Source organism: Phasianus colchicus, chromosome 3 (genome assembly GCF_987193195.1).
Source record: "Phasianus colchicus chromosome 3, bPhaCol1.hap1.1, whole genome shotgun sequence".
Taxonomy (NCBI): Eukaryota; Metazoa; Chordata; class Aves; order Galliformes; family Phasianidae; genus Phasianus; species Phasianus colchicus.
In genome coordinates this window covers 6,896,506-6,923,875 of record NC_143438.1, presented here as the reverse complement: position 1 = coordinate 6,923,875, position 27,370 = coordinate 6,896,506, and the positions used below count along the sequence as shown (strand labels likewise).

General features: G+C 39.8%; 1 protein-coding gene across 4 annotated transcripts in view; it reads right to left on the bottom strand.

Moving 5' to 3' along the window:
• Nucleotides 1–27,370, bottom strand: part of MBOAT1 (membrane bound glycerophospholipid O-acyltransferase 1) — a 58,690-nt gene that overhangs the window by 9,111 nt on the left and 22,209 nt on the right. For 3 of the 4 annotated variants that reach the window (XR_004169181.2, XR_004169179.2, XM_031610147.2), the window contains exons 3-9: nucleotides 27,065–27,142; nucleotides 23,450–23,545; nucleotides 13,870–13,925; nucleotides 10,741–10,795; nucleotides 7,880–8,063; nucleotides 6,331–6,523; nucleotides 1,346–1,449 (exon numbers count right to left, since the gene is read on the bottom strand). Coding sequence is in view for 2 of the 4 variants with exons in the window: in XM_031610147.2 (XP_031466007.2) it covers nucleotides 1,346–1,449; nucleotides 6,331–6,523; nucleotides 7,880–8,063; nucleotides 10,741–10,795; nucleotides 13,870–13,925; nucleotides 23,450–23,545; nucleotides 27,065–27,142 (766 nt within the window). In the remaining 2 variants the exon portion in view is untranslated. Of the gene's footprint in view, nucleotides 1–1,345; nucleotides 1,450–6,330; nucleotides 6,524–7,879; nucleotides 8,064–10,740; nucleotides 10,796–13,869; nucleotides 13,926–23,432; nucleotides 23,546–27,064; nucleotides 27,143–27,370 lie in introns of all 4 variants that reach the window. The other variant, XM_090136872.1, reaches the window with a different exon arrangement.

Sequence of the window (27,370 nt, the reverse complement as noted above, 5' to 3'; positions counted from 1 at the left end):
GGGCCCATCGTTCAGCAGGTAAAGAGAAGTTCCTGTTTATTTTGTTAACTTAACTGAAGAGCATTGCCTGCACTTCACTGTTCTCCTTTCAGCATGAATTGCCCTAGCCCATCCAGCTGGGAATTGTCTGCCCCCAAACCAAATTAGATATTGATTCAAGATCTCAGAGTGGTACTTAGGGTGTGGTCAACATTGAGGAGTATAAAGCACTTCTGGGACGTGTGTTCTGCACCACTCAATGAGAGAAGTGTACAGAGGATTACAATAAAAAAAAATAAAATTAAAAACAAATAAATGAAGAAAGAAAGAAACAGATAAATGATTCTGAGAAAGAGAGAATGTACAAAGATAGTTCCAGCTTTGGCATCTTCCAACATTTTTCAACTAAGAATTACAAGAGCTGTTTCATTTTTGAGAAGAGCTACTACAGCACATTTGCTTAGTCACACGTCACTCAGCCATAAAGCAATCAAATTGTTTTAATCTGCTTTTCCTTTTAAAAGCATAACTACAGAATTACAGAGGGAAGTTCCTCCCCTTTCTAAAGAAAAGCAGCTTTTAGAAAAAAAATGTTCAGACATGAACATTTTCACATCCCCCTGGCATTCAGAGAATATTCTTTGGAGCAAATAAATAATGATGCTGGCCATTTCCAACATCAAAGGAAAAATACAAATATTTTACAAAAGACTAACAGACATTAAGAGCATGCTGTAGTAAGAAGAACATGTTTGAGAAAGCACATGGTTTGCTGGATAGAGCTGCTATCTAAGCTCAGCATGGCATCGGTAGTTTCCATTCAGGTTTCCCTGTATCTGTTACAGCTCCCACCCCTGATTGTCCCTATTTAGAAGAGGCACTCCAGCCACGTGCAGGAACCCAGCTCTTCCATGTGTATGTGCATTTTCTGCTGTTGACAGCCTCTCTCTCACTACCACCACTCATCTCCACTGGGTTATGAAAGGGGAAGACTGCTTGAAGTAGATGGATGCAATACACCGCAGATGGTGAAGAATCATAGCTCCAAGCAATTTATTGACCCACTGAACTCAGCCACAATCTACAGTAATTGACTGCTCATTTATTAAACATCTGATTAATCATTTATTCGCCCTCTATAAACTATTTACAACTGCAACCTGGATATAGAGCATTACAAAGGCTGCGTGACAGATGCTTTTTATCTGCCCAACAGATAAAATACAAAACCTCTCCAAATTAAAGATAGGCAGCCTGGTGGCATGGATTTACTTTCATTCCAGCAAACTATCTATCTATCTAACTATCCCCACTATCATACTTATTTATCTATAGTCATGCCAATGTGGCTACTCCTTTAACTCACCTCAATGTTCCAGATATTTAAGTTGGACAACAGGTCCCAACGGAAAGCACCTCTTTCGTCAACTCCACTGAATCCATATCCAGCTGCATTGTTGACTGCATCTGCTGCAATATGAAAGCAAAACAGGTCAAATCAGACCGCTGGAGGAGAAGTTTTTTCTTGCAGCTGCATATGGCACTAAGCATTCAAGCCATCTTTGTAGGACTTAGTATCTTCTCTTTCAAAAACAAGTTTGTATTGGCAAAGGGATGATCTAGACAAGGGGATTGAGTACACCCTCAGTAAATTTGAAAATGACACTAAGTCAGGAGGAACTGTCAATTTACCTGAGGGTAGGAAGGCCCTTCTCAGGGATCTGGATAGTTGGACTGAGGCCAATGGGATGAGGTTCAGCAAGGCCAAATGTCAGATCATGTACTTCAGCCACAACAACCCCAGGCAATGCTAAGGGCTTGGGGCAGACTGGCTGGAAGACTGTGTAGAAGAAATTGTGTTGGTCAAAGCTTGGCTGAACATTAGCCAGCAGCATGCTAAGGTGGTCAAGAAGGCTGGTGGCATCCTGGTTTGTATCAGTAATATTGCTGCCAGCAGGAGCAGGGAGGTGATCATCCCTTTGTACTCAACATCAGTGAGACTGCACCTCGAGTACTGCTGTGTTTGGAGCCTCTCATTCCAAAAACAACGTTGAGGCTGTAGAGCGTCTCCAGAGAAGGGCAATGAAGCTGGTGAGGGGTCTGGAACACAAGTCTTATAAGGAGTGACTGACAGAACTGGGATTTAGTCTTGAGGAGACTCAAGGGAGACCATATTGCCCTACAGCTGCCTGAAAGGAGATTGTTGTGACGGGCTGGGAGTTGACCTCTTTTCCCATGTAACTAGTGAAAGGACTATAGGAAATGCCCTCAAGTAGCACCAGGGGAGGTTCAGGCAGGATATCAGGAAAAATTTATTCTCAGAAAGAGTGGTCAGGCACTGGAAGGGGCTGCTCAGGGAGGTGATTGAGTCACCGTCCCTGGAGGTATTCAAGATGTACAAGACATGGTTTAGTGGGAAAATACTGTTAATAGGTGGATGAATGGACTAGATGATCTTGGAGGTCTTTTCCAACCTTAGCGATTCTATGATTTCTTCTTTCTTGTCCTATCACTATTTACCCATGTAAAAAGTTGTTTTCCCTCCTGTTTATAAGCTTTCTTTAAGTATTGGAAGGCTGCTATGAGGTCTCCCCAGAGCGTTTTCTTCTCCAAGCTAAACAATTCCAAACATCGAGCCATTGACAACAGCCCTCTGGCTGCAACCATCCAAACAAATACTTTTCCCTTGAATAGCCGAGCCTTCAAATCCATATTTCTCCCATTAAGAGATAAAGATGTGGTGTGGGACCATGTCAGAGACCTTGCACAACTCCAGGCAGACAAAATCAGTTGCCATTGCTTTGTTTACCAATGCTGTTACTTTATCGCAGAAGGCCACCAGATTGGTCAGGCACTATCTACCCTTGGCGAACCTGTGCTGGCTGTCTTGTGTCACCTCTTCATCTTGCATGTGGCTTAACATAGCTTCCGGGAGGATCTGTTACATGATTTTCCCAGGCAGAGAAGAGAGGTTCATCAACCTGTAGCTTCATGGGTTTCCTTTATCACTTTCTTAAAAAGGGAGTGATGTTTCCCTTTTTCCAGTTACTAGGGACTTCACTTGACAGACAAAAATTTTCAAATATGATGGAGAACGGATGGCTACTGCATCAGCCAGTTCCTTCAGGACCCTAGGAAGAATGTCATCTGGTCCCACAAACTTGTAGACATTCAGCTTCATGAAGGGGTGACTTGCTCTTCTCTTAGAGAAGGAGGGATTTTGCTCCCCTGATCCCCACGTAGAGGTTAAGGAACATGAGAGATGTGGGAAGCTTGAATCCCAGTGAAGACTGAAGCAAAGAGCTTGTGAAGTACCTCAGTCTCTTCCATTTCTATTGAAGCCAGTTTTCCCTTCTTATATGTCAGTGGGGGTATGCTCTCCTTTGACTGTCTCTTCTGACCAAGGTAGAATCACAGAATTATAGAATTCTTAGAGTTGGAAGGTACCTCTGAAGGCCATCTGGTCCAACTCCCCTGCAACAAACAGGGACACCACAGCTAGACCAGGTTGCCCAGGGCCTTATCCAGCCTCACCTTGAAAGTCTCCAGGGACAGGGTATCAACCACAAAACTATGTAACCTCTTCCAGTGCCTCACCACCCTCACTGTAAAAGATTTTTTCCTTATATCTAACCTAAATTTATCCTCTTTAAGCTTGAGATACCTGTAGAATTCCTTTCTATTTTACAGATCCCTCACCAAGTTTAGTTCCACTTGCACCATGAGTTAATATTTTCCCTAAAAAAAATGTCTGGAAGTCCCAGCACTTCCCAAAGCTCAGAAAAACTGTACTGTCTCCAAGACGCATTCACCATTTCACTGAGAGTTACAACATGGTTGTTTTAATTAGGACTTTTATTCTCACTTAGCCAAACAAAGCCTTTTACTAAACTCATTGCTTAGTGACTCATTAAGGTACCTGACCATCTCTACAAATGAAATACTGAGTAACTTAAATCACAGAATTAACAACTAGAAGTCCAAATAAAAGCTCGGGTAACAGTAGGGCTTTCATTTATTGCATTTCTTTCTGTTGCAGTTAAGCACAGTTCAACTCCACAGGCTGAAGTTATTGTAGTTTCCCAAGGCACTGAGTAACTATTTGCCCTTGCATGGAAGCCATTTGATCACTGGAGCTCAAATCCTGCTTGTAACATACCCCTACCAGAAACCTGTTATCTATGTAACAAAAAATAGGAGGTGTTCATTATTGTGCAGATGCAGCCACCAATGAGGATATAGGAAGAAAAAGGAAAGCAAAAATACAGCTAAGGCTTTTCTTTCTAGATCAATTACAAAATATAAGCTTGCAATAAGTCAAGCTTTAAAAAGGTCAGTGTTTATTTCTGGAGAGTGAAAACTGATTTTGCTATGTAAGTGCCAGGAACACAGGAATAACTTCTTGAGAAACCCCCAAGTGAAAAAACAGGGAGAGAACTTAATTAAAAGCAACAGTGGAAATAAATAAGTAAATAGATAAATAAATAAGCAACACTGTCTAACTGGACACTTTCCATTTACTTTCCAGTTTACTAAACAAGCTAGATTTTATTGTTGGAAAGAAAGGTCTCCCAACTTTTATATCTCTTGCTGTTTAAAAAAACAAACACAAAACAAACTTGTTGGAAATTATATTTACTGTATGGCCTGTCAACACCTTGCTATGAGACAGTGAAAAGCTGCAAGACTTATAGGATTCCACTGCTAATAGACTGTCTCTGCCAGAGGAGGTTTGTTCCTCCTTGCTTGATGGGTAGCAGGAGCTACTTTAGTGCTTTTTTGTCAAATGCAAGAAAAAAGAAATCCAGGGGCACAGCCACACCAAGACTCTTGCTTCACATGCTAACATCCTATAGAAAAGCATGGTTTGAGCAAATTAGTATCTTAACTGTCCAGCCTTCCAATTACTTGTGAAAACCCAATCTCCATGAAGTTCAACAGGGGTTTCCCTGCTGATTTCAACAGTTCTAGTATATCGGTTTTGCTCCACACGAACCCTTGGAGGTAGGCACTCAATTCCAAATTGCTTTCAGCAGCGGCTCTGAGTCAAGTTTGTAGCTACATTCACATTATTATTGCTAGTGCAGGGAGAAACTGAATTTTCTATCTTGCATCTGACTTTTCATCAATCTGGAGGAATTCATCATTGCAGTTCTCACACAATAGTATAACTGTCTCCTTCTAAAAGTAGGAAGTGCTTATCCGCAGTTTCAGCAAGCACTTTTAGAATGCCTTATGCCATTCCACAGAAAGCTAAACAGTGAAAGGATAAAATGTCTGCTGTTTTGTTGCCTGAATTTGTAATGTGAATAACAGAGACCTCATCCATCAGAATGCAATGCATGCTTTTCCCAAAACCCCTCCACTGCAAGATATTTCTGCAGCCTCTAAGGCTCACCCGTGTCCTAACTCAGTTGATCTCTTTGATAATGACCTGATAATTAACTAAGATGTTGGAAAACTTTTAGGTGACAATTTAATACCGAGTACCTCTAAAAACGAATTACTCAGCAAACAATTCTTTATCTCATAGCATTTACTGCCCCAGAGATGCTAATCCTCAGTGTTTTTTTCTGGATCTGTCAATTTTATTTTCAGCATCACAGTGAATTTCCCTGGTTGTTTCCATGCTATCTCAATGATATTCTCAGATTCAACCTCGTGTGTCTCTGCAGAATCTACCTACACACAAAGTCTTGCAATATCAGCAAAAAATTCAGTCTCACAATTTTCAGCCTAGACAAGGATTCAAATTTTCGCACACAGACAGGAAAGGTGACTTCTAAAAGGAAGAAGGTAGAATAGAAAAAGATGATTTTGACCACTGAGCGAGCTGGATTCTAATACTGAAGTCAAAGCGATTTGCTTCTCTCAATATCAACTCTCTTCTTTCTCTTTTCATTTTCCTTGCAGAAGCTCTTGGATCCTTTCCATTGCCTTCATCATTCTCCACCTGCCCCATGGTTCTTTGTTCCTTTCTCAATTGCTCAAGGTTAGCACGACACAGTGCCCTGGAAGTAAAGCTCTAACTGCAGTTCCCCCCAAGAACCACAGGTTTCTAATACAGATTGTTACATTGACTTTACATGAGTAAAGTTCCTCGGTGAGAAGCCGAAAAATAGAGTAGTTTCCAGAGGCGGAGGATGTCAGACAAATTGGAAGAGATTTTATGCACATCTCCTCACTTCAGTAGGAACCATTGCCAGCAGGAGCATGTGCACATCTCCTGTGTGAACTACAGATCTACAGACTATTTTATTTCATTGCTTTCTCACTGTATCAGACCTTTTCACTCTCCTTCCCACTTATGAAATGATTTGTTACAAAAATAAGTGGTATAGCCAGACTTACCTAACGTCCATGCAAAGTAATACTTTGGTTTTGCAGACTGTGTCACAACGTATAGGTAACCAAGTCTTGTTAAGAAGGGTGTTTTATCAAGAAATTCATTATCAATAATGTATGCCATAGGAAAGTTCTTGGTAAGTGTCAAGAATAAAACAAGAGATACCAGTGTGATACACAACTTGTACATCACCGCTCCCTAAAACATAAACGACAGTGAAATGTTAAGTAGAAGCATTTGCTTGCAGAAAGAAAAAAGCAGTGCTCATGACAAATAAAAGCAGTACTCATGACGTATAAAAATAACATTATTTGAGAACCAATAAAATTAGCAGTGACAACACTGACAATAATTAATTTAGAAGATGTGACCAAAAAAAGCCACAGTCCAAGCTTATTTCTAACATGCTTTACTGAACTAACTAGAGATAGGTACAAACAAGGAATAGAAGCGAAAATTGGCTGTGAACTTCAACAGAGGCATCAGTTAGTGGAGGTCCTAAAATGAGAAAAGAAACTAACAATAAAAGAAACCAAAATAAAAAGCTTTACTATATGCACTGTCATGTTTTGGAACGAAAGACTGGATTCCTCCTAGAAGCCAAAAGCATCAGTATTCAGTACAATGGCAGGCCTTACTGTCCAGCTGCCATCCAGATGTCTTGCTAAAATCACTTGTCAAAAAAGCATACATCTCATACAGCAGCATACTTTCCCATGACATAGGATATCTGCCACACCATGCTGCTTTCTATTACTACTCTTTAGCTTTTTATATACTAAAATAATTGCATCATTTCAGTAGTTAGAAGCTCAACTTCATTTAGACATCAAGAGCAAACACTGCTTGATACAGGCACAATAAAAAAGGTAAATGAGGCACTTGCGTGCCATGTAAAAATTGATTCATGCACTATCAAAAGATTAGAAAAAGTAATGCACTTTGGAAAATACAAAAATTTCCCACTGTGCATTAATAAATTAATGCCTATTTATTTTAAAATGGTTACAATGCAAATTTTAATATTCTCTGCAAACTTGAAGGTAACACAGTGAGGGCCTTATTCTGATATCAGTAAGACTAGTGCAAATCTGAAGTAGCATTACTGAAGTAAAGCATCTGGACGTACTACAGTTTCTAATTAGCCTAAAATAATTTCTTTATGGCATAATTTCTTTCCTAACATATGCTGCACTACAAGCAGGATTTGACTTCACCTTCTGATATGTGTGCTGTTTTCCTCATCTGTCTGGAGCTGAACTGCAATTCACAGCTATTAGAACCTGTAGAGAATTCCCACTGCTGCACAAAGGGCACCCACTGACCAATGACCCGTTCTGCAAGCCAAATATATTTGGGGAATTCAGGGGAAGATACAGCCCCTTCACCTCTGACCCTACGATGAAAACATCAGCCACTTTACAGGAAAAAAAAACCACCACACTGTAACATTTACTGGAAAGTTAACTCAAAAATGTTTTTTTCCTCTTTGTTTTTAATTATGAGAATCCTCTCTTCTCCCTTACAATCAATCTTTGTCATTTTAAAACTTACAGTTGGAGAAGGATCAGGAAGTCTGTCATAACCCTTCTGCTTCCAGTTCACTTCTAATAGTTTCATGTGCACATGCCTCCCTTCAATGAAAGCTATATAATCCTTGTAATTGCTGCAAGGTCCAGCTATGATGCTCATAAAATTGAGGAGATAGCTTAAATACTCCAGAAAAGAAGGTCTTGTCCTGTAAAAGTCATCCACACACAACAATAGAAAAAAAGATAAAAAGATAGCAAATGTTTAGGTGAACATTTTGATATGTACTGTCCGCCTCTCCTACCACTCTCCCATAGCTGAAAGCTAGCTTTATCTTTAAAAAAAAAACTTTTTTTTTTTGAAAAGATGAAGCACAGCTTTTCTTATATCCCAGTGCTGTCTGGCAGATGGCAGTCAGAACAAGGGTAATGAGTAATGTGGAAGTGCACAAACTCCAGGTGAACAAATGCTACCAATCTGAAAAGCTGTAGTTTTATTATGAGAAATCTTTAGCTTAAGTATCCACTCTAACACACTGACTTGTATGCTATGAACCGGCCAGCAGCAACAACAGTGAGAAGCTGGTGCTGTTCTGGACATGTGCCCAGTAAGTCATGAGTCAGTAAGGGCTAGAAGACCACCAGCTAAGTAATGTCAGTCCCACCAAGCTGTGCAGTGCAACACTTTGTGTTGTTATGCAAACTATAGGGCAGGGAGCTTTTAAGTCGCAACAGAAAGGAGCTCTCCACCACTCTTCTGAAAGCAGCTGCCTGCACAGTTTGACCCTCCAAAAAAACGGGAAGCATGATGTGAGATATACAGGAACAGAATGAAGAGGCTCTCTGTCCTTCTGTGCAAATAAAGGAAGTAATTGCTGGTATTGCAACACGAACAGGAAAAGGAAGTAGAGTGAAAACATTTAAATCAAAAGACATCTGAAGAAAAAAGTCAGAGAAGGTTCATCGTGTTTGCTATTTCCATTTTGCAGGGCATAACTCACAAGTTCCTTTGGAGGTTTTAGCATTAGATGTAAAACGAAAAAGATTCACTGTCATTGCAACAGATCAGTGGGATTGAAAAGAAAGATATGCAGGCCACTAGTGTAGTTTCTAAAGTACTGAGCTACCTTTATTTATGTGGCAGAAAACATGAAGCCTTAAATTCTGTACTGAGATACACAGTGTTCTCCATTAATGTGCTAATAGCTCCCAGATTAAAAGAGAATCCAGAGCACAGTGTTTTAGGACTCTCCTGTCCAAGATACAGATGAGCATGCATAAGCAAAAACCTACTTAAAATTCTTTCTGATTTAAACATAAATTTCTAGCAGAAAAACTAAGCAACAGTTAAGCATTTGCTCTTGCGTACTTTTATTCTGAAGTGGAATTAGTTTGAATAAACAGTTAGCTTAGCCAGGATTTTCTGCATTCATTCTGTGGGTTATTGTAGATGCTAGTGTCCGAATGATACATTCCCTGCTGAAATAATTTCACAGAAAGATGCAGAGAACTATTTGGGGTAAGGCTCATCTTTTCTGTTCTGCAAAATAAGAACAGTGATTCGGGTTTCTGAGAGTAAAGATAAAAATAAGATTAAAAATAAAGTCATTAGTTTCAGCTTAGGTTGAGCATGGAGGTGGGTGGGGAGACATGAGCAATGTGTAAAGGAATGTACAGAGGATGAGTGAGAAACAAGAACAGACCAAAAACAGAGGGAAGACAAAAGGCTGTATTACCAAAGGGGATTTAAAACTCCTCAATTATGGTTTCTCTGCCACTGACACTTGAGTTATTGACATCCTCTTCTACATTATGAGCTCCTCTACTGTACAAGGAAAAAAAAAAAAAGCCTGTTTGGTGAGAATTTGACTGGAATTAATCATACGGTCACAAGGGCCCAGTGCAGCTGAACAATATGCTGTGAGCTTTAAAAATAGGCAAAAAGCTATGGGCCACAGCAAAAGTTATATAAACCTTCATACAAGATATTTGCTTCTCAAGAAAGTACTCTCTTAGTTTTAGAAATTCATAGGCAGATTTTTTGAGAGCTCTATTTTCTGTCATAGAAATAATTTCCTTGGCTCTCAACATATACTTCAAGGTGAAAAGTAGTAGCATATAATGATGCTAATTTTCCCAAAAAAAATAATTCACCTGTATCCTGCATCTGTGTTAAGGGACAAGAATGAAAAAAAAGCTGTTTGAACACATGATCAACATGCTGTCTCCCTGTGAAAAATGAGAAGGCAAGTCACATAACTTGAAGGACTAGGAGCATTAATGTTGTGGAGGGAGACAGGAAAAAAAAATATTTCAGTGCCTGAGAATTATGGTGAAGAACAGCAGTACTTAGAGTGTCAGAGTTAAGTCAAAATGGATTTTCAGTATGTAGTTTGCCAACAGAGGAGGAGTATTCTGTAGTTGAAAAATAGTGTATCAGAGATAAAATGAAGACAACAGGCAAAAAGTTTACACAGTACAACCTTAGCTTGAATGTTAAGGGCTTGAATCAACAAAAGCCACTTCTGTTGTACTTGGAGGATACATATAAGTCAACGAGATGATGCCAAGCACTCAAGTGCTTTAGAGACAAGCACAGGGTGATAAAGGTTCAAATTCTAGGCTGAAGAAACAAGGAATACAGCAGAGAAGCTATGTTCATATTAGGAGGGTAGCAACAGTACTATTACGAAAACAAAATTCCTCAAGCAAATAGAAAAAGCAGGAAGCTCTTTGATCCCTTTATGGACTAGGAAGAAGCAGGTGACATTTTCATAGCTGGACCACCAATTACTATTGACACTGAAAAGGAAAAAGAAAAAACCCAAATCCTAAATTTCTTCAGATGAAATTAAACAAACATCAAAGCAGGAGTTGAATTCTTACTTCACAGCAAGTCGATTTTGCTCAGCAGTAAGTTCCTCAGCTTGTCGCCCTATTCCTAGAAAGGAAAGAAAAGTCACATTAGATCTTTTTGAAAGCCATCTCCAAAGCCTTATGTTTGTATCTCATAGACAGGAAGTTCCTAAAGCCCGAGGCTTCAAGATTTCTTTGTCATAAGCAGTTGTAATATAGCTCAATTCCCAACTTTTAGGTCAAGTATATTCATATTCCCTTTATCCTGTTCCTCATGCCCCCTTTTTCACCCTAGATATGCTTCCAGAATTGCAGTCATAGTATTTCCACACAGACAATGCAACTCGCAATGCCACCAACTGGCAACAACCCCCAGCAGCCTCTGCTAACAGTCCTGTGCAGGAAAAACCTCTGTTCCCAGAAGCTGCCTGCTCATTTAGGCTCCAGCCTCCTGCTGTCTCCTTGGTGAGAAATGGAGCATTTCACAGCAGGAGGATCAGGCAGTGGAAGAGAAAAGGGCTCTCAAGAAACAGAAGCTTCATGAGTGTGAACTAGCAGCCTGGCTGCCTGCTGCTCTAGCAAACTGAAACTCACAGATTGGTAATAACCTGGAATTGTATAAGGTCTGGACTGGAAGAGTGAACTACTATTGAGTTCATTAGACCTTTGGGGCCAGAGGCAGAGAACAGACTCACTGTCCCAAGAAACCCATAGGAAAATCTTGTATAATAGCCAGCATGGAAGCAGATGTTGCTTACAGCAGCAAATATCTTAATAACCTTCTCTCAGAAGCCTTAGCTGTGCTTACTGTGAGAAATCCTGCCAGCTTCAGCAGAACTCACCATGGGATGACTCACAGCACTTGATGCTGAGCATACACACATACATGTTCACAAGATCAGGGGCTTTGTATCACTTATCATTACAGTCCTCAGTGTACTGCCCATAATTACTGATGTGCACATATAAGACTGATTACCTAAAAAGACTGCTGATAAGATGCTCAGATCCCTTCTCTCTTCGCTACTTCATTTCCTCAAAACTGAAAGGGTGCAAACTCCAGGGAAACAATGAAGTGCTTAGTTACTTCAGGAGCTGGTTATTTTGTCCATTTCCATTTAGGGACAGCTGCATCAAATTTTTACAAATTTAGATTTGTCTGAACTGCAAGCTGTCTCCATCTGAGCAACCATTCCATGTGTGGTCATTCACAATCTAATAAGCCTTTTCCATTATCATTAATCTGTAGGAATTTTGCTTTAAGATGCTCTCGTCCCCTTCTGCTATCTCTACCCTTCTCCATTTTAATTTTCCTTCAGTATTCTAGTAGATATAGGCTGCACATCACTGTGGTATGCAGCGATACCTGAGCTGACTGGCTTAAATAACAGGGGAAGAGAAGCCCCGGCAACATGAAAGTTAACAACAAAGTCAATTAGCCCATGCAGACCTTCAAGCTGTGCTTGCTATAACCAGCTAGAAGTAATAGATTGTATTAGCTTTACATAGCAAAGTTTTGGGGGCTGTGAGGTTGGCTTCTTGAGCAGAGCCCAGCGCTACCCCATCAAAGCCAGCTTCAGCTGCTCCATAGTCAGCTGCAAGATCAGACTTTGGACCAGAGCTGCAGCCCACAGAGAGGAGCCTGTGGTAGAACAGGAGGACTGGGAGAGCTGCCACCTGTGGGGACCTATGCTGGAGAAATGCACTCCTGAAAGGTTGGCTCTGTGGTACAGAGCCATGTTGGAGCAGCACTTGGAGAGCTGCAGCCTGTGAGAAGCCTGTGAAAGAGCAGTTTGAGAAGGATGGCATCCTGTGGGAGGGACCTCACATGGAGCAGGGACAGAGAGCAGCCATGATGGAGTAGCAGATACAAAGCATTATGAACTGACAGCAGCCCCCATTCCCTGTTCCCTTGCACTGCTTGGAGAAAGGAAATATAAGAAAGTGAATGGAAGGAAAATGTTTTTAGTTTGCTTTTAGTTTTACTGCCCTAATCTGTTAGTAATAAGCAAAAAATTAGTCTCCTATTCTGTCCTGCTTGCGATGGTACACAATGAGTGATCTCATCTTTATTTCAACCTGAAGCCCTTCTTCGTTGGATTTTCTCCCTCTCTTCCTCTTAGAACGGGGAGTGAGGGAGCAGTGTGGTGGATTTCAGCTGCCTATCAGGGTGAAATCATAGTACAGACAGACCCATTCAACAGAAATTTGGCTTGCAAATGCCAGATCCTGCAGTCTGTAGTGGCAACCACCTAAATCTAGATCACAGCATTTCTAGAGCTTAGGCAACCATAGCTTATAATACAGTGGGCCTCAGGCCATTGGAAGTTCACAGTGCAACATCAACAGATGTAAGCAATAATAGTATTGATGACAATTAGCATTCCTAGTCTTCGCTATCACAGCACAGAGTAAGAATGAAAACAACATTATTTTACCTGCAACACTGCTTTTCCCACAGAAAAAGCAATTGAATTCCACCTCCCACAACTCATTGAATATGTCATAGAATGGCTTAGATTGGGGATCTTAAAGATCATCTAATTCAAATCCTCCTGCCATAAGCAGGGTTGCCAAACACTAAATCAGGCTGCCCGGGGCTCCATTCAATCTAGCCTTGAATGCCTCCAGAGATGGGGCATCCATAACCTCTCTGGGCAACCTGTTGCAGCACCTCGCCATTCTCTGAGTAAAAAATGTCTTCCTAGCATCTAACCTAAATCTCTTGAAAGCCATTTTCCCTATTAATATCATATATGCTGTCAGTACTACTGACAGCATAAACTTTCTACGTTGATTTTAATGGACGAAGCTGAAGATCAAATACAGCTTTTGATTTGTGAGAATCAAGGATTGCTTCAGAAAGCTTAACAGAGATGCACTATAGCATTTAAACAGTAAATGCAGATACAAAGTAAAATCCAAATTTCATGCCAAAGAAGCAGAGATTACACAAGGAAAAATAGTTGTCCTCATTACTGATAGGACAGTATGATTCTAGAGAACTGATTAAAACTTAACATCTCTTGTTTTTCTCTACAAAGCATTTTTCGTCTTCATTTGGGGCATCTCACTGAACTACATTCATCTTCTCCATTATTCAGCCACAGAATGTACTGGGAATAAAAATGCTGTCTTCATGGGAAGAAATTCCCTTACCATCATGTAGTTGGCATGCAAGTGTTGTGATCTTCTGTGTAATTATCATCAGTGGACTGTAACAAAGACAGACACAGCAGTTACACATCTTGTAATACAAATTATTCTCAACTTTCTTACTGAATGTCTTTATCCCTTTAAAAGGCATAACTGTATTAGCAACAAGTGGAAAACATCCAATTAAAATTGAAGGAGCAACTCAGGCATAAGACAATTGCCTGAGTTCAAAACAATCCCACAGTAACTTGCACTGGAATTTTTAATTGCTAAGCACACACAAAGCCTTATTTTGTGCCTCCCCACCACACAGCAGTGCAAATTGTAATTCAGAAGTCATGCCATTAAGGACTACCAGATTCTGCAGCCCAGCGCGCTTCGTTCCACGCAAAGACCAAACTCAAGCCCCATAGGATGCAATAGCAGAATACAGCAGTATTACTGTAATGTAACGCTGCCTTTTCCTTGCTGTTAACTCTCCAATCATCTGTTTCCTCACTGCCTTAAACAAATGCCCACTCTGCGGATACACATACTTATTTTCATATGTGAATAGTCCAATTGATAAAGTGCAAATACCAGAACAGCTCAGAATAGTCAGCATGACACAACATCACCCTGCTTCTTGGCTTTGTGACTGCTGTGTGGACAGCCTGCTCATCCAACTGGGAGTGTTTGGCACGTGGGATCTGGAGACTCCCAAACACATAAACTAGGTGAGCCTAAGCCAGGTTTATAGGCTGCAGTGACAACAGCTTTAGGGCCAACCAAACAAGCAATACACAAACAGACATTACATTCAATAGCACTGCTTGTATTTCCAATATCTGGCTTTACAGAGATTCTTAGTACTGTAGGCTGCCACTGCTGATGAACAGGAGAAAAAAAAAAGGCAAAATACAGCTTTGTGATAGAAAGAAGAGGAACAAACGGTGAGAAAAATCAATCGGACCCTCACAAGGAGAGGCTCCATAACTGCTACCCATGTACTGCTTTTAAATGCAGTAGAGCCCTAAACACCAAACCCACCATTGAACACCCGTAATCTGGAAGAGTCCATGCCAGGAAAAGGGAGTGAAGAGCATGTGCTGTACTTGCCTCCCTATATTATTCTGCCACTGCAGATCCCAGCACAGGGTGCCCGAGTTCCAGACCCACATAATTCTAACAGCCACTGGGCGATGAGGACACAATTACTTTTAAAGTGCTATTTACAATGATTACATGTAACAACAGTTCCACTCAAGAAATTTGATTTCTCTGAGGATTAATACAATGAATTATTTCTTAACTTGGTCATAAATTAACAGCAGAAGCCATATGAAGGTTTTACCTTGAACATCAATGATGTCTTCAAAACAAGTTAGAAGAGGAAAGAGGAAACCTTCTTTTTACAGAGTTTGACTGGTATGAAGAACTTTTTAAAGACAAATAGATGAAATAGAAAAATTGTATGGCTATTTATTTTAAACACTGTGACAAATTTTCTGGGATCCAATGAAAGAAAAAAATATTGAAGGCTTTTTTTTTTTTTTGCTCAAGCACTGTATTTACCCCATCCACTTCCCAAGATAAGGAAAAAAGAGTTACATTCCATGATGCCTTTGTCTAAAATAACAGTCAAATATTAATATCCTGCATGGTTTTGTAAGAGATTCTGAACCATCCTTACCCTAAACCAACTCACTGGTTACAATCAAATGTAAATCCAAAGGCTAGATAAACTGTGTACAATCTCATCATCCTCATCATCCCACTGTGATAAATCAAACTGATTTTCAAGATAATTAATATGCCAAGCACAGTAAAAAAGACTACTGGAAAAAGATATTTTTCTCATTCAATGTGGTCTCTTTTTTTAATATACTAAATATATCTGATCTGTTTCAAGAGTCTACACATAATTCTGTGTAGGTAGAGTAATTTGCATTTTCTAACCAAAGCCAGGAGAACATGTCTTATCAGCCAATTTTTTAATCAGAAACTATTTTTATGGTTTCAGCAGTATCCTCTTGAAATATCAGTTAAAATACTTGCACACGAAATCCAGAAAAAGCTTATATGTATATAAATAGAGTAATATAGAAATAGAAATCTGGAATACAACTGTAACACAAGTGTCTCTGCAGCATTAATTCCTGGGTCATCTAGATCACAGATTACAGCTAAAGAATAGACAAATCTAATAATGACTTTTCTTCATTGTCCAGGCAGCTCCAATAATGTGAAAAAGTCATTCTAAGTTTTATTCCAATTAATCTTCCCATTTTATGAAAAGTTCATTACAAGCTGTTTTCGCCAGTACTTTATACAATGTATTTCTCAGGTTTTCCCACTCAAATTCTAGTTTTGCTTTCAAAGATACATAAATTCCAACCCTTTCAGGATACAAAAAGAAGCAGGCTTTTTAATCTTTAGGAGAGAAAGAGATTTTCGGTGAAGCAGCAGTTCTAGTGATATAAACACAGACTTTTATTTTGTCAGTACTTGACCTTTTAGCTCTATGGGTGAACACTAACACTTGTTTAAAATTGCTTCAATTTGTAGTGTGTCTGTCTTACAGCAAGCACTTTATGCTGATGTTGAAGTGTGCAAATTTTAACCTCGGGCTCAGAGCCAAAATTCTACGCCTTTAAGTGACTAAATTTAGATTCTTGTCTTTGAAGATCAGGCCCCTCACTGTAAACCTGAGAGATCCAAAATGCAAACAATTCTGATGAGCTGATTAACCAATGGAAGCAAGAGCACAGCCTGCATTAAAACTGTACACCATGTAAACACAGAGAAGACAGAGGTCATTTTTATCTATATTAGGAATTCACTGTCTCATTCACAGCGCATTGTATCCCAGTAGAACAAATGAGTCTCACGTGCATTTTCATCAGAGAAGACACATCGTCTCCCTCCCTCAAGCCTGAACTCCAGAGAAGATACCAAACACGACTATCCTGGCCCACGGTTGGGAGGGAGACCCTCAGAATGGATGTGAAGCGCATTTAGTTCTGCCTCCTGCCACTCTCATGTTACAGATCCACCCATCTATTCCACATCCTGCTAGGGAAGGTGGAAACCTGCTGTAAAGGAGCAATGGGTGACACTGTCAAAATCTTTCACAAGATCAGCATCAGGTATCATCAGACGTTTCACACAATGAGCGAGCAAGGTTTCAGGTGAGCAGGGAGTATCTTCTTCCTCCTTCATCCGCCAATCATTCTCCCTGTGGGGGCCTGAGTCTTCACTGCAAGAGAGGGCATGGCACAAGGCAATAGCAGTGCTGGGACTCTCCATCCTCCTAGCACCCTACTGAGGTGTGGGGCCACCCCTTCTGTACAACCATAGCTTGTCCCACTCCTCCCTGCAGCTCACACATCGCTCACACACACACTGAGCAAGTCTAAAACTGCCTTTGTTTCTTCAGAATAAAAAATATACCCTTTTATACATCTTCACAGAGCGACGCATGAGAACACAAATCTTAAATCAATACTGAAGTCAGACACAGAAAATAAATTTAAGGAAAAAAACTGGGCAAACAAAATAACACCATTTCTTAAATATGTGCATGAGTTCTGATTATTAAAACTTGGCAATATGAGAGCATTGAAGAAAGGAAGTTAACAAAACTACACAACTTCCAATGACCTTTTCTTTCTCCCAGATTTTGAGAGAAATGCATGAGTTATTGAGAGTGGGACAAATTGTTAGGTCAAAATTTTAATACTTACTTAATAATTTAAACAAATTTTAAAAGACAGTCTACCTGCTTGTATTTATAAACAGACCTACATGCATTTACAGATAAAGCATGAAGATCTACCCTCAGAAGCAGAGCATTTGAAATAAAATATGTGTTTAAGAAGCCCAAAACAGTTGAACCCCATCATATGTGAACACCTTCCAACTGCTTTGCAGCTACTTCCTGTGTTGTATAAATGCACATCTTCTTCTTTCCACCTGTACTACTAAACACTACAATCACAAACTAGCACAGATATATAGAATTAGATTTTTTGTGATTTCTTCCTCTTTGTTTCATACATTGACTAAGAGTTTAATAACAAATGGTAGCTTGTATTGCACCTCCCATACACATCATATTGGCCAACTTTTAATTAAGAATTCCAAGGAATTCAATATGAAATAGTAATATAAATTTTAGGGAATTTTATGAAATACATTATTAGTATGGAATAATTTCAACAAATAAAAAATCTCTTCTACCTAAATTTAGATGTCTTGAAAAACAAGACAAAGATGCAACAGTTTACAGAATGCTGAATAAGGATGAAGGATTTTACTCCCTTAAGGATGAAGGATTTTACTCCCTTAATTAAACCTTCAAAATGAAAACATGCCAGATCATGTCATTTTCAAACATGACTTGTCCCAGCAGAATAAATTTGTTCAGCAACACAGGCCAACAGAACTAAGGATGCCAGCATCAGTTTGTTGCCTGCTATGGGGATCTTTCCCATATCAGAAACTGGATTCTGCACTAGGCAAACCTCAGTGCTTATGAACCAAGCAGAGTCTGCCTGACCTTAGGTAATCCCATGGAGAAGTCTGGCACACCAGAGCTACAAATAGTTTCCACTGACCTGATTTCACTACGCGAGTAGGTGGAGAATAAGGGCTCATTGCAACAAAAAAGTCAGCAAACATTTCTTTCAGGTTTATCTCTTTAGCCTGGAAAGCAGTACAAGGAGCTCACATAGTCACACTCCACTGTGATATTAACTGAGCTGGCAAAGGGATCACTGAGACAGGGACACAACAGCCTCCCTGGCAACAAGGTTGTATTTCCCCTTTCAACAGAAAAACAACTGAAACACACACAGAAGGCAAACGTTTGACTATATATGTTCATGCCTACTCCTCCATTCCCAGTTTGCTTCATGTAGGTGGTTTTTTGGTGAAATCTCCCAAATAGTGTTTTTTACATTTTCGTGACAGAAATGTTTCACTTCAAAGATTATCTGATTCTGGAGACATATCCCAGGGCACACCTGATATATGGAGTTCTATGGTATTGACTGACTCCTTGAATCTTGGCTAACTGGTACTTCCCATGTGTGGCTCTTTCAGGACTTCTGTGTAATCAATGGTAAGACATTTCAGAGCAGTTTCAAGCTCTGACACAAAAAGCCTGGCAGAGCAGCCAGGCAGTGAGCAAGCACAGAAACCAGAATAGCCCTTTAAAAAAATAATAATAATCCTGCCTTTACCAGTAGTTATAATAGCAGAAACCAGCCCCAAACTTCAGTGCTCCCTCTGCTTTTGCTCTGTTATATTGTCATTGGATACCTGACCTCACCAAGGTTATCCAGAGCTTCTGGAACATATACTACAATGTACTGCACTGCACACATTTTAAGGAGAAAAAACAAACAAACAAACCCACAACAAAAAAATTAAATTCAGAGGATTGAGTAGCATTTCTGCACTGTGGTTCAACATGGCATTGGGAAAGAGAGTAGATCTATGCCTGTTTTCTGCAATATTATGAAATTTTGCTCAGATAATGCATGAATGCAAAGAGGAAACCAAAAGGCTTTATGTTCTTAATCAAGCAAAGGATTAAAGCAGACATAGAACTTCATATGGATGAGGAGCTACCCTGAATTCTGTCCAGATGATCATATGCATGTGGTATTTGTTCAAAAAGCTTGCTAGATTGAAAACGTATCCATTTGTAATTTTCAAAAATCCTGACCAAAATCCGTTGATTTTAACCTATTTTTTCCCTAACACCATAATATTACTATACTCGGTCTGAAGCCTTGACACAAAGAACAAAGATGTATGTTGGTATTACAGCTTTTATAACATTGTATAGAAACCAGGCAACTTACCAGCATAATCCTCTTAGCATAAAGAAAAAATAAGAGAAAAAAAGAGTTAGGATTTAGTTTTCCTAGGTACAATGTATTAATGCTAAGCAAACAAAGCAAAATGAAACGTGCATGTTCCTCCCAAAGACCGATTTGAATGATGGGGGAAGCAGAGAGTTCAGTTATTTTACAATTAGTGTCAAAAAAAAAAAAAAAAAGGAATTGAACTTTCACTGAGGAAGCTGATAGAAGAAAAAATTATGTCACCACATTTTTTGAGATAATATAAATGAAAGAAATATTATTAAATTTAAATGTAAAAAATATATTTTTATATAATCAAAAGCTAAGCATAGCAAACTGGAATTTGTTATCATTATAACCTGTCACACAGTTTAAAGCAAGTGAACTTTTCAACTAAGTGCAATGAAACACGTGAAAACTCAAACCAAGAAGCTGCTACAATTGGCTTAAGCATAGTTTTGATAGTTAGTCAGTGAACAAACATACTGCTGGCAGGACTTAGAAGAATTAACTATTCACCAGTACAGAACAAGTTTCCTTACTTCTTAAACTTGAAGTGATGAGTCACAGCCTTGATCTTTCATTTTCGTTTACTTATGACATGACTCAAAAGTTACCTTGCTCTCTGTCCACCTCTACGTGCATTTTAAAAGCTGTGTTCTCAAAAAGGAATACGGAATCCCAAAGAAATAGTACAATCATTAGTAAGGAACAAAAAATACATTTACTAACACACATAGAAAGGGTTAAGCATGCACTTTTGTGCACTGTTTAAGCACACAAAGTAGGTCACAAGAGCAAATAAGTTATGCCACAAAGAAAATTTAGGGTCTAAAGCATCTCCCTTATGAGGAAAGGCTTAGTGACCTGGGACTCTTCAGTCTGGAGAAGACTGGGGGGGGATCTTATCAGTGCTTATAAATACCTAAAGGACAGGAGTGAAGTGGATGTGACCAGGCTCTTTTCAATAGCGCCCAGTATGAGAACAAGGGCCAATAGGCACAAACAGAAACACAGAAGTTCCATAAAAACACGAGGAAAAACTTCTTTACTTTGAGGGTTACAGAGCAATGGAGCAAGCTGCCCAGAGAGACTGCAGAGACTCCTTCTTTGGAGATATTCAAAACCTGTGTGGACACTTTCCTTTGTAATCTACTCTAGAGAATTTGCTTTAGCAGGTGGGTTGGACTAGATGATCTCCAGAGGTCCCTTCCAACACCCATGAAAAATTTAATGTCTGATCTGTCTCTGCTTCAGGAAATCAACACTGGAAAGAGCTGATGACACCAGAACAGGTTACATGCCTATGTGACATGTATTAAAACTGCCTTCTTGTAATGCTGTAGCATCACAGCCTTATGGAATACTGAGATCTCAGATACAAATCAGCAGATGACAGGCTTTTTGTTCAATTTAAAGATTCCCCTAAATCCACTGGTTTGCTTCTGCAGTGTCTCCCCAACACTTGTGTTCAGTGAAAAGGCTGGGAGGTTGAAGGGAGATGGACATCACTACATGGACTCTGTTTTGGTAGTTTGTGAAGTCTTGAGAAAGGATTTAAGAACACTGTTCTAGTCAGAAGCATATTTGAATGCTTCCCTTATGTTTCATATGTGGAACCATCACACAAGGGAGAATGAGGAGGAGGAGGCTCAGTTTTTGCTTATATATGGCAAAACCGAGGTCTACAAGAATCAGCTTGGAGAAGAAGCTTTCGAGAGCCCTCACTGTGGCCTTTCTGTACTTAAAAACAGGAGAGAAACTGATTTTTTTCATGGTCAGGCAGTGAACAGTTGTAAACTAAAAGAGGGGAGATGCAGATGAGACGTTAGGAGAAAATTCTTTATTCAGAGGGTGGTGAGGCCCTGGAAAAGATTTCCCAGAGAAGGTGTGGATGGCCCATCCCTGGAGGTGTTCAAGACCAGGCTGAATGGGGCCCAGGGCAGCCTGACCTAGTGACTGGCAATCCTACCCACATGATGGTTTGGAACTGAATGGTCTGTAAGATCTATTCCAACCCAAGCCATTCTGTGACTCTATGATTTTGTCTCTTCCAGTCATAACATCTCTTTAGATATGTTCACAAAGCCTCAATGGACATGTATTATTCACAGCTGAGGAAAACAGGCTGTAAGAGAGATTTATGAGGCTGATCACATTTTGAGCACTTTGGATGGGAAGTTTTTCTTAATAATATTACAATAGCTTTATTTATTCTTAGTTTTTAAAAATACCATCAAGATTAGTTGCTATCTGTATTACATTATCCAGTTGTTTCCTCTTTGACAGTTTTATGTTGGACTGAAGTCTAGGATTTGGTCCATATCTTAAATATCAGGACAAAAATAAATAACAGAGTAAGTTCAAGTATTAATCTTTCAGTACTATTATTCTCAAGCTCATCATTAGATACGCAGCTCCTTTTTCACCAAGGGAGCAGAAACTGCTACCTAGTCTATAAAACAACCACCATTCCTCTTCTTCCACCCCCAGTCTCAGCTGGATGTTCTCAGACAGAGACAGCTAATATGCCTCACAGTACATTCTGAACGCTATTCAGAAAAGCATGCTCTCTCACATTTCTTTCTCTGTCTAATACACACAGAGCTATAACATTCCAATCCCATTTATAGGCTTCTTGGTATGCCATGCTCATTCAAGACATGCCTTTGTGTATTAAGAAAATCACAAAAAAATTAGAGAACTAAATTTCTCTAAATGTGAGTTCTCTCTTCTGCCCCATTCTCCAATAAAAAACTCTGAAGTCCTTAAAGAACTTTTTTTTTTTTTTTTTTCCAGAAATGCAGTTAAATGCTCGAACCCACCATAATCTCACAGGGAGATACACACACACACAGTTTCCTACTTTATGCCTGTAAGAAGACAGAGGATTGGAATAGGAGTCTATAACTGACTATGCCAGTTTACAGAGGTTTTTCATGTTATGTTCATAATTTTTCTGGTCAAACATTCAATTAAACAAAGGGAATATGAATTAGCACACTTTTTAAATAACGCAAAAAATACGCCTTTCTCTCATAAACAAAATATATAACATTAGCTGTCTGTATTTCTGCAAACCATTCTCTACTATTTCCATGAAATCAAATATAGAGAGCTTGGAGTTCTTGTGAACAACACCATTCCACAGACATGCACTGCCCACAAGAAGCTGTGCTATTTAACAACAGCCACAACCTGTCATGACAACAGAGTCCACAACACCAGCTGACTGCACGCCTGTCTGCACTGCTCACTCACACCCCAGCTCCCCCAGACACTTGCCCCCAAGCCCCTTCCCACCAGCTGCAGCCCCTTGCTAGAAAACTCTTTCCCCATCATGCTACAGAGGAATCCAGACCCCCAAATCCCCTCCAAGATAAACAGGAAAGGAAAAAGGGATGACTTGGAGCCAATGGAGGTGCCTGGAAAGGTGGGATGCGCAGCCCACCCCTCAGCGCCAGTCTCCAAACACAAGGGGCTGTGCAGGCTTCTCCAAGTGGAACCAAGACCTACCTTCCTGGCTAGGTAGCATCTCACAGGAAAACAGCAGAAGCAATGAGTCACTAAAACCAAACAGAGTTTATTTCTTCCTTCTTTAAAAAGATCTTAGAAAAAGGTTAAGGCAAAAAAAATTGCAGGCCCTCCCAGATAATATCAACATTACTCTTAAAACATAATTCAACTAATATTAATTTATACAGGGAACACCCTGCAGACTCACTCACCCAGAAAAATCTGTAGTCAGAATACCATAATGAAATATGTATATTCGGCTTATGTGGCACAAGGTGAGGTATCCCATAGCTACAACAAAGGAGTACCTAAAAACATAAGATACAGAATACATAGTTACTGACACGAGTACCAACAAGAACGGAATCACTCATATTGGGTTTGAGCTTGTTTAGGAGCATGGTTCCATCTTTGCAAACAACATTATTCACAAGTCTAAATCAATGTTAAAAGATCTGGCAAAAACCTAAGTTCTAAGAGGATTTTTAAGAGGATTTAAATGTAGCTGAAGCATTATAGAGATGTCTTCTTACACTGTTAAAAAAAAAAAGATCATTCCAAGCATTTCAATTTCAGAGTTCCCCCTCCCACATACTATTTGAAATTTATCTCACTCAGCCATTTTACATCCAGTTATGTTGAGTGCGTGTAGCTGAAGTTATCCATTACCTTTTTCTATCCGTAAATGCCCTTTGTTTACACATACAACTCTTCCTGAATCACTGGAAATTAAAATATTTAAGATATTTTCTCTTTTCTGATTATGTATGAAGCTAGGTAATGACACATACCCTAATGTTTTCAGCTTCAAGTGCTGAATTATGCCATTTTCCAGAAGAAGCGGTTACTTAAGCTTGACAAATTCACTCTCCATTTTTCAGGATGACCACAAAATTGTTAGGCAGGAGAACAGCATGACATTTTCCATTATAAGAGTTGAGCACTGCAGCATCCGGCTGTGACAGATGCAGCCTTTCCCATAATTAATTTCTCCCTGCATATACCCAAGCAAGAAAGAAGATACTGAGGAAATGAGAAGGGAATGGACACTTGGAAACAAGACTGCCAAGTGAAGTAAACTAGACAGTAAAAAGGTGAGCTGAAAGGCTTACATTCCATGAACTTCAGATGGGCCAGGACCGGGTCAACTAGTGTCCCTTACATCAGAAGCTAGCTACACGGCAAAAAGCATCCAGAATAAGTTGGATCAGAGAAGGGAACTAAAGGCAAAATAGAACAAGAGCAACAGTCAGCAGGCTGAAAACTAGACATGCTTTCCTCAGATCATGGCTGGCTATAAATGAAATAAGCTTTTCCTCTCTGGGGACTAATAAACTGCAGTGTGAGTGACAGTGATGGATTTGAAGACAAGGATCACAAGACAATCTGCAGTTCCTGCGGCTGAAGCAAACAGCTGGCTGAAAGGCAGACTGAGGGGACACGACAGCTTCTTCAGGAGATTCTGAGCAGAATCTGTCTTACTCTATCTCAGTCAGGCATCCGATCCAATTCCTGAGGCTCCTTCTCATCAACTGAGAATGGCAGGTCACCCAGGTGAGACATGTAACTGTGATAGATGGGATGAAGTATGTAAAATAAGCCTTGATGCTCAAGTTAAAAGATTGAAAGGGGAGCAATGACCAGGCAGAGATAATAGCGAATTGCTGTTGCAGCTTGGAACATTTCCAATGCTGGATTAATTTTTCAGCTTACAAGTCTTGAAGGACTGATAGCTTCACCAGAGAGCAAACTAGCTGAAAATAACCAGGGATAGGTGCATGCACATTAAACTATGTTGTTGCTTTTATTTCCTTTGTTCACTTCCACCTGCATTTTGGGGAGCGAGAAGAGCCAGCTCTTGGACTCTCATTACAAAGGTGTAAGTGTTCTTAGAGGACCTCTGTATGCAAAGATCCAGCCACTACACTTGAATTTTTCAAGCTTATTCTCACACATTTTAAACACACAGTAACTTTGCTAAAATTAATACGGATGTACTTCAAATCTAGTGAAATAAAATGGAAGCCTAACCCGTTCTTCGCAGACCTCCTGAGGTTTTTCGGCATGCTGACTTACTAATTCACATCAATTCTAGTCCACACATGACTATCTTGCAGTAGTGGGTGACATCATACCAACTGGCTTAATCTGTGTTGCAACTTACAGGTGTTTCTCCCATTATGACTAACTGGCTAAACAATGAGAGCAGGGAGGTTTCCTGTTGAAATCATGCCTATATCCCTACACCCACACTAACTTGTCTAAGACAGAAACACTGAATGATTACTTCTGTATCGTGGTTCCTACAGTTCATTTGTTTCACATAAATGAGTTACTTCTGCATTTCTCCAAGGGATGGGCAGGTACAATGCCTGGGCAACAAATAACATACACTTTAAGCACCTTTTCCTTCTGGCCTCTGGATGATATTTCTTTCACAAACACTGCCCAATTGCATTTAAAAAAATCTTAATTATCTCTGGACTTGTAGGCTTTGCTTTTGTATTCGGTGGGGGGCCAGTAACAAAATCTTCTGCATTAAGATTATTATGCTGGTGCAAAATGCTATTGGCTGCTATAAGACAAGCACGTTGCCCATGGTTCACACTTCTAAGCAATCTTAGACAAGTTGTAATGGATGGTTTTCATTTGGATATCAGAGAGGTGCTACCTCAGGAAGCGCTAGAGAAGAAGGGAGATCAGAACATTGGATGCTCAGACAGTCCTGGCCCTGAAGACAAGCGAAGAAGGAATTTAGAGATCCACAGTTCAGACTGATGTGAGTTCACTGTGCTGCATCCATTAGTAGCTGCAGAAAGAGCTATGCAGAGACAGAAATAACCTGTAAACACCCAAACCAAAACACGTTACAAGCCATGTACTCTTAGGGATGCCAACACAGAAGTAAAGTGGGAAGAACTGCCACCCGAACCCTCTAGCCTGCTGTAAAATAGCAGTTTCAAAAATAAAATTTCCCAGTTCTGCACATTGATGGGAAACAAATAAGTCCACCTACACAATTTTAAAAACTTCTACTTGCTGAACTCTTAACAGAGACCCCCATGAGAATGCCAAATGACTGATCGGAGAAGTTCTTTCACAGCAACTTCCTCTTATTCAGTGCAAGAAGCAGATGTAACTTCCATGTAGTTTTCATTTTTAAGAGAGTGCTTTTTGTCCTTCAGCTAGGAAAGCACTCACTTGATAAAGCCCTTTGTGTGTCTTGGGTGTCTTTCTGCAAGACACCTGTATAGGGAAAAAAAAAGATCCCATGGTTGGGAACTTCTCATGGGGATGCTATAAGTTTCTGCTCCAAAGTAATAACACATGTGGTACTTTCTACTTTTTCAAGCTTCAAGTCCAGTACCTAATGCAAGACTTATTTCACAGATCACTAAGTTAAGTTGCCACAGTGACCTTAACTGAACTACTTAACTCAAGAATAAGTGGAAAATACCTAAAGGCCAAGCAGCAAGGGGAAGAGCACATTAAAAAGGATGATTGAAAGCGATTCTCAAGGACACACTACTAAGGAGAATATGACTTCATTAAGTTAAAAAAACAGAAGCTTGGGCATAAATTACTAACCCCGCAAAAGCCTACTTCTGGGTCCAAAAATTTCACAGACAAATTCAATGTACCAATGCAAAAACCACAAATTGAGATTACAGCTGCTTCTGTAACTGAAAGAACAAAGCTTGTGCAAGTAACTCGGAAAGAAAGGTAGTGAAGAAGAAAAAGCAGAACTGAAAAAAAAAAACCACATTTCTCAATGAAAGGGGAGGAGATCAGAGGGCAGTTCCAGTATTGCCACCACATGTGCTCACCTGTGGATGTTGGGAATACTCGCCATATTCATAATGCCATAATTCATCAGCACCAGGACAAAAAGATGAATGGAATACCTTGAAGACAACAAAGTGAATATTTAGATAATTTCTACGTGACCTGGAAGGCCTGGCAGTTTGGAGTGAAGGAACAGTTTCTCATGCGAATGGCATAAATGTGATGCTGCATCAGAGCATCAGAAAATATGGATTATCACAATGACATTTTTATAGCCTGAATACCAAATATAGATTGACTCTTATTGACAAGATGTTGTCAGTGTGTTTCATTCAGAGAAAGAGCAG